At 43.0% G+C, this 7,751-nt stretch overlaps 1 protein-coding gene across 1 annotated transcript in view; it reads right to left on the bottom strand.

Annotated features, from left to right (window-relative positions):
• Window positions 1–7,751, bottom strand: part of lrp2b (low density lipoprotein receptor-related protein 2b) — a gene marked incomplete at both ends in the record, with an annotated part of 69,068 nt that overhangs the window by 27,126 nt on the left and 34,191 nt on the right. The window contains 12 exons of the mRNA XM_080790014.1: window positions 593–770; window positions 1,331–1,440; window positions 2,093–2,236; window positions 2,458–2,624; window positions 3,136–3,264; window positions 3,558–3,735; window positions 4,156–4,384; window positions 4,505–4,689; window positions 5,071–5,279; window positions 6,326–6,574; window positions 6,929–7,306; window positions 7,538–7,654. Coding sequence (XP_080646140.1) covers window positions 593–770; window positions 1,331–1,440; window positions 2,093–2,236; window positions 2,458–2,624; window positions 3,136–3,264; window positions 3,558–3,735; window positions 4,156–4,384; window positions 4,505–4,689; window positions 5,071–5,279; window positions 6,326–6,574; window positions 6,929–7,306; window positions 7,538–7,654 — 2,273 coding nt within the window. The remainder of the gene's footprint in view (window positions 1–592; window positions 771–1,330; window positions 1,441–2,092; window positions 2,237–2,457; window positions 2,625–3,135; window positions 3,265–3,557; window positions 3,736–4,155; window positions 4,385–4,504; window positions 4,690–5,070; window positions 5,280–6,325; window positions 6,575–6,928; window positions 7,307–7,537; window positions 7,655–7,751) is intronic.

Below are 7,751 nucleotides of genomic sequence, written 5' to 3'. Positions count from 1 at the left end.
TTCATTTAACCCATTCTGACCTGAGATCAGATTCTAAAAATGTCTGTTTGAAAATGACAGTTTTCTGAAACATCTTAATGTTTCTATGTCAGTCGTTCTTCGATTTAAAAAAAATAGCAGACCTACAAGCTCGTAGCGCGACACTCGGTGGCGCGCTATGAGCTTGTAGATCTGCTATTTTTCAATAGCTAAAGCATAACGTAATGCTAACGCCAAAAGGGGTTCCCGCCTAAAATGGGTCCGTACAAATGTAACCAAATGGTTACATTTTTACTCTCTCAGAGTTACAAAGGGAAGAATGTACATTTCAGTCAGATAACCCGTGAATAGAATGAACCAATATAACATAGATTGTGAATATGTGAAAAGTGTAGATATAATAATTCAGGCTCTGCTACGTACAGTAAAGTACATGCTTTCTTTCTGCTCAGCACAATTAGACAACCATCAGTAACCATTAAAAGCAGTGAGATAGATATACAATACAATACATGTATGTACTGTACATATATACTGTATGACAGTATGCATCCGAGACTACTGTATATGTAACATACATGTTCCTTGGATCTAGCATGTACAGTATACTCACTGTCCCAGTGCTAGCCACGGTCCAATAGAGTTTGCTGGTGGAGATGTCAGCAGTGATAAATCCTACGTTAGCCAGGTTGCCTGTGTAGAGTGTCTTCAGGTTGCCTCCATCCATGTCCGAGCTGGCAACCTTGGGAGGAACCCCACTGTCCGTCCCCTTATCTGTCCAGAACAACTTCCTGTGAAGGGAAGGGAGTACCACACTGTCAAATCTAACTTATTTGAATGAATAAAACCTTATTTTAACCAATCTGTGTGGTTGAGTAAGTATATAACTACTCTGCAGTGGTTGGAGGTGGTCTCCCAGTGCTGCATACGTACATACGCACAATTACATTACATACGGTCAATTTAAATCTTTGATTGCAGACCTACCCTCAAGTGTCTGTAAATGTTGCTGTTCTGTTTCCGTTTTGTTTTTTGTTTATTGCTTTGAAAATGTTGCCAATTATGTTGTACTGTATCTCGATGACAGTGCAAATGAGGGTATAACCTCAATGTCTCTCGAGAATAAATAAAGGTTTGAATGAATGAATGAATGAATGAATGAACAATATGTCAGCACTGATTGTATCTTGGATAAGTGGTAGTTGTTTGGTCTCCCATATGGGAGACCTGAGTAAATCCCGGTACAACTTAAAACGTATGGAGCTTTAACTCTGAGAAGGTACCAATTTCATCAAATGCCATTAAGTTCCATTCGTACAGTTTCAGGTTTCTTGTTCTAGATTGGTTTTACCCTCTGGCTGGGTCCACTGCTATTCCATTAGGCTGTCCGGCTCCCTCTGGTTTGCCTGTGCTGGTAATGAGGGTTTTCCTGTAGTGCTGGTCTCCATCGACGCGGATCACCTGCGTTTACATTCGTTTAATCGGATAATTTGGAGTTATTTTGTACAGATGAATTAAAGCAACCCAAGATGACAAGCAAAATTCAGCTGGACTGGATAATAATAATAATAAAAATAATTAAAACAAGAATTGATTAAATCAATTAATTACCAGCTGCATTATTATTATCTGCGGGGGTCCGCTATAACTGCCTCTGTGTCAGTTTCAGCGCAGTAGGAACCAAAATTCTCTAAGGTGGAACTATTGTGTTCCGAGTCGTTCGTTCATATTTGCGGTTGCAGTGCTCACATACGTCAGCCAAGTACTACAATACTATGCTCTTCCCAGAACCTATAAAACTGGCTCAGTTGAATTGTTTTGACATTACAATAAGAAGACACGTCTTGGCCATTTAGCTATTGTTATGCAGAGACACATTTTAAGCCCCTTTTCGACTACTCACCAAAGATGAATTTAAAGTACGGTAGTAAGAAGTCAAAATTTGTCATTATAGTGTCTTACATTCCTGCCATCGACCAATGATCAATTTAATATAAAGCTATCTGTTGAATGAGACAAAATGCTACTGCCAGAGAACACATTTTGAATCATCTCCTAACTGAAGCATGAAACTTAAAATGAAGAAACATTGTCCGTCAAGCCAAAGTCTTACCTCTATGGCTTTGTTGGTGGGATTGGTGTAATACATCATGCGGCTTATCCAATCAAAAGCCAAACCATAAGGTGAACCAATGATAGCAGCTGGAGCAAACTGGGTTCTATTGGTCCCACTGGTTTTTACCCTCCATATAGATCCCTGGTTGAAGCAAACAAGTAGGTTACATATTAAGAGGTGACCGAAAACACATTTACTTTCAAATGTATCAAAAAAGAAATACTGCACCAATTATTACATTATGATTATGATTACAAAATATGTATTAAACCAGTAAAAAGAAGCATAAAAATGTCAACATACTGTACACCTGAGCGTTTAAGCATTGTAGTAAATAGTATGTGAATTGAGCCGTCACTCACTGTGCTCTGCACCCAGTAGATGTATTGCTCCTGGTCATCAAAGTCCATGTCCTGCCCCTGGGAGATGGCCGACACAGGGGCCATGGCGTTGTTGGACGGGTCATCAGGGTCCAGAGGAATGCCAAAGATGGCTGACTCTCTCGCCACCATGAGGAATGGGCTGCTGTCTGATACACAATAGAATACAAATATACAATCCTGTGTTGATACCGTAACTCTGAGAACCTACCTAGTGTGAAGGTTGTTTTTTCACAGCAAGTAAAAACATTACCGCGAGTCAATAATAATAATTTAAGTATGTCAGAAGAAAGATAATTAGGAAATATAATAGAATTATTAGAAAGTAGGCCCGGGCCGGCCTAGCGGTCTGGGCACATAGGCTGATAATCCAGCAATGACAGCGTGTCGTGGGTTCGACCTTTGCTGCAAGTCTCCCCGCCCCATCTCTCTCACTGTTTCTATCTTTATCTATCAATAAAGGCAAAACGCACAACAAATATTAGAAAGTAGAGGCCAACAATTTAGAAAATATAAATACTGTACCAAACACAATAGAACCAAAATACAGCATGATCAAATGATTCATTCTTATTAATGCATAGCAATATGCTTTACAGTATACTGTATATTGCACTCTAAAAGGTACCTCTGATACAGTTGAAGTAAGTTATAGAATACCTTTGATACAGGTACGCTTATCAGCATCCAGCTTCCATCCAGATTGGCAGTGGCAGGTGTAATACCTGGGTCTGAAGATTGACAGCAGACACAGCTGACCGCACAGGTGTTCCTGGCATGGGTTGAAGGCTGCACGCACGCAGGCACAGCGAGTGAGAGAGAAAGAAAGAGAGAGAGAGAGAGAGAGAGAGAGAGAGAGAGAGAGAGAGCAAAACACGGTCCAATTCAGGTGCTCTGCTTAAGGGTCAAACATTTTCATGTCAAGGAGGACCCTGTATGTATGATACTCCATATCAAAAGAGGTTGTGCCTGGGACGCCCATATTTGACACCATTTTAAAATAAGAATAATAAATGACACATGCACACACGCATTTAACGAATATCTAAAGCTTGGACATGTGTTGCTGTGTTGGTAGGCACCTGCAGGTTGTTTGATGGGGTGGTCCATGACAATACCCATGGGCTGGTAGACACTGTTCATAATGGTGGTGACGTTGCCGCCGTGAAACTTGTTGGTCCTCATCACCTTGCTGGTGTAGCGCTCTGACCAGTAGATGTGGTCCTCAAAGATGGTCATGCCATGGGGGTGCTGGAGAACCTGCATGGGGCAAGTCATCAAATACAGAACATTTGTTGAACGCTGGTCTCAGCTATCATATTTTTTACCTCGTCGTACGACTGCTGATCTTCAAGCTCACAATGCGCTGTGAGCTTGTAGATATGCAATTTTCAATGTGTCATTTTTGAGTGGTGCCAAACCGCTCCAATGAGTGACCGAGTGTATGTACACACATTCAGGTCACACTGTTGAGCAGGGCCATTCACACTGAGTACTATAATTATAACTGCAGCCAGCCAGCAGTGTTGTTGAGCAGCCTGCATCGCTCAGTTCACCCAAGTCTGATATTTTTTAAATCTACTGTACAATGACATGCCCAAAACAGGGATGCCAGGTTAAAAGTGTCTGAACTAAAATTAATTGAATTTGTACAAATGAAAATAGAATACAGCAACTTACCATATCACTCGCCATGACTTGCTGACGGTTACCGCCGTCGTAGTCGCAGTAGTCAATGTATTTAAGGTAGGCGTCTGCAAAGTACACCCTGCGTGTTGTGTAATCCAGGGCCAGACCGTTGGGCCAGTACAGTTTGGTGTTGACGATAACCCGCCTCGCGGTTCCATCCATGCTGGCTTGCTCAATTCTAGGGTTCTGACCCCAGTCGGCCCAAAACATCAAGTTGGTGCTGAGAGAAGAATGATAGAAGAAGAAAGAATTTTAACTGACAAGTGTAAATTGGAGTTCTGATTCTGTGTGCATGCACGCACGCACGCAAGCACGCACGCACAGAGTACCATCATCTTACTGGTTGCGTGGGTCCAGGACCAGTCCACGTGGACTGGTGACATTCTTGTTGACCAGAACCTTCCTGAAGCGGCCGTCCAGCGTGGACACCTCAATGTTTTCCAGGAGAGAATCGGTCCAGTAGAGGTTGCGACCTGCCCAGTCCACCGCTATAGTCTCTGGTGCCATCAGACCAGTGGACAACACCTAGAACAAAACAGATAGGTTGGGGTCATTTTAACGTTGACTGAATGTTCTGACGTTCCATATGTTGATCTGACCTCATCGCACCCTGTACACTCAAGACACGCTCCATATATGGCCAGTGCACGCGTAGGGCGATATCGCCACACTCATCACTCCTATGTAGGGATTGGAGTAGGGATATATGAACATACTGTATGGGTAGTGAATGACTGAGCTAGTGATTTTGTACACAGCCTAGGAGTCTAGAAGCCCACCTAGGTCATGTTATACCATAGGTAGAAGTTTAAGAAGTAATAATAATGTTCTTTAATTGGCACCAAAGTGTTGGTCATTGCCATCCACTGAGCCCCACTGCTATTGAGTTTAAAATATTCATCCTACCTCGCGTCTATCTGTTCCATTCTGGAAAGCACTGAAGATCTTCTTCTGACTGGCATCGGCCCAGTAGATTCTGGAGGTCACCCGATCAAAGTCCACCGTCACAATGGCCGAGCCGCTGATAATTGGGTGCAGCTGGGGCGGTCTGACATTGATCCGGTTGGCAATGATCTGACTTCGCTTAGCTACCAGAAGCACAGCTAGGGCAGGGTCTGATGGATTCAAAATATTATGATTTCTATTCAACTTTTAGTAAATCTTTAGGCATTATTGAGGACAATAGCATACTGTACGATGCAGCCACAAAGACAAGAATTGCAAATGCCTTCTTCTAAGATGTAAATTAGATAACAGGTGTTTTGCATGTCTTTTAACTGCCAATAAGTTCAAATAACTTATATGAGAAGCAGGAGGTCTGGTGAAACGATAACTTATAATAACTGCTTCTGTGAATTTAACAACGTGTGACATTGCACTTCTTGAATCGTGTGTGTCAATCATATGGTTAACATTTACGATTAGAATGTGTGTGATGTACTGGAACTGTATTATATGACTAGCATATTTAACCAGTAAGACGCGCAAACGCGGGAAGCGAACGCAGCTGAGACCCTGCAGATCATGTCTGTCTGTCTGTCTGTCTGTCTGTCTGTCTGTGTGTCTGTCCCGCTGTTACTGTATATGTGGACCTGGCCCCTTTTGTGCCCATATATGGAGCTGAGTGGACCTGGCCCCTTTTGTGCCCATATATGGAGCTGAGTGATTGCTGATGCAACACACTCCATATTTGGATAGCGGGACAGACACACACACAGACAGACATGATCTGCTAGGTCTCATAGTAAGTGCTCACTGTGTTCGCAATAACAATCACATGACTACGATAGTTTAGGAGGACATACAGTAAGTGATAAATACAGGTATATTTTCTTCTATTACACTTGAGAGCAAGGACAATTGTACATAAAAAAAAAAAAAGCAAAAATAGCAAAGCAAAAACAGCCAATCTACAAGCTCACAATGCACGATGTGGCGTGTTGTTAGTTTATAAATCTGCCATTTTTGCTCCTATATATTGTTGGCCTATAATAACACGCCGCAAATTGGAAAACCCTGAGGTAAATGTGTTTAACTTTTTGCTTTGATTTCAACATGTGTACTTAATAGAACTATACTACACCAAAATTCCATGTAACCAGCACGCTACAGTATACTTTAGCATGGAGTAAGACTGGTTTGCAACAGTTTAGCTGCTCACAAGTGGATTTGCAGGTGCGTCCATCAGGCTCTAGGCGGTAACCATCAGAGCAGTAGCATCTGAAGGAGCCCCTTTCGTTGTAACACTGCTGGCTACAGAAGCCGGGGATCAGACACTCATCGATGTCCTCGCAGGTCTTGGAGTCGTTGAGCAGCTGGTATCCTGGACTGCATGTGCACTGGGCCCCGAACGGGCCTTGGAAACAGACGTCGCTGCATCCGCCGTTGTTCAGAGCACAGTCATCTTGGTCTGGAAAGAGAGACGGGTTAAATATGTATGTGCAACATACTGTAGTCCGGTTAATTGATTCGATTTCAGTTGGTTTCCGATTAATACACTGGTAGCCTATATAGGCTATTTTGATCTTGCCTTCTTTGTCTTGAGTAGAGCTGCACGATCAGATGGCAAAAAGATGATTATTAATTTGATGATTATTTAACACAATTAGGCTACTCATTGACTTTGGAAACATCATGCATTTATTGTACTTTATTTTACTTTTTAACAGTATATGTTTAGAAATGTAAAGGAAAGCTCTGTACACAATATAAGCATCTTCTTTTGGGAACTGTGACAGAGGGCGTGACATTCTGTGAAACTCACTGCAGATGGGTGACTCGTCGGCTCCATTGGGACAGTCCCTCTGGCCGTCGCACACCTTGTCCAGGTCGATGCACGCCTGGTCGGTGGGACACTGCCACTGTCCGGAGGGACACCGGAAGGGCGGGGTGGGGCAGTTCTGCTCGTCGCTGAAGTCACGGCAGTCGTTGTCCCCGTCACACACCCACCCCATCGAAATGCACACCTTGTTGGCACACTGGAACTGACCGGATCTGCAGGTAATGGGCGGGCACGTGTTGTGTTCATCGGAACCGTCTTCGCAGTCTGGATGGCCGTCACACTCCCACTTGTCTGGTATGCAGAATCCATCCGTCTGGCACTGGAACTCGTCGTCGTGGCAGAGGCCTGGACCTCGAGTGGCTAGGGGAGGGAGGACAGAAAGGTAAAGAGTAGAGTAAAAACATTTTTGGGGTATTTTTGTTGAGTTTCTATTAGTTACAAATTCTCTTCTTCTAACTTTATAAACACTTAACCACAGCAATTGTTGGACCAGCCCAAAAATGGAGTAGGGTTAATTAAAACACCTTCCAGAGATATTCGTGATCTAATTGTTTTGTACTCTGCGACATGAAGTTTGTGCATCTAACTTACGACAGTCTCTCTCATCAGAGTGGTCCCGGCAGTCAAAGGCTCCATCACACTGATAATAAGACTGGACGCACTGATCTCCACTGGCACAGGCAAATTCATAGGATTCACAGATAAACTCTAAAAGGGGAAAAACAGAGAGTGATGGCCAAAGGTGTAAGCTCTCAAATGTTCCTTATTTCATGTGCTATACAGAGGCCGGAAATTAGATATATAC

The sequence above is a fragment of the Protomyctophum bolini genome, assembly GCF_963924005.1.
Source record: "Protomyctophum bolini genome assembly, chromosome: 18".
Classification (NCBI taxonomy): Eukaryota; Metazoa; Chordata; class Actinopteri; order Myctophiformes; family Myctophidae; genus Protomyctophum; species Protomyctophum bolini.
This window is presented reverse-complemented; position numbering and strand designations above follow the sequence as displayed.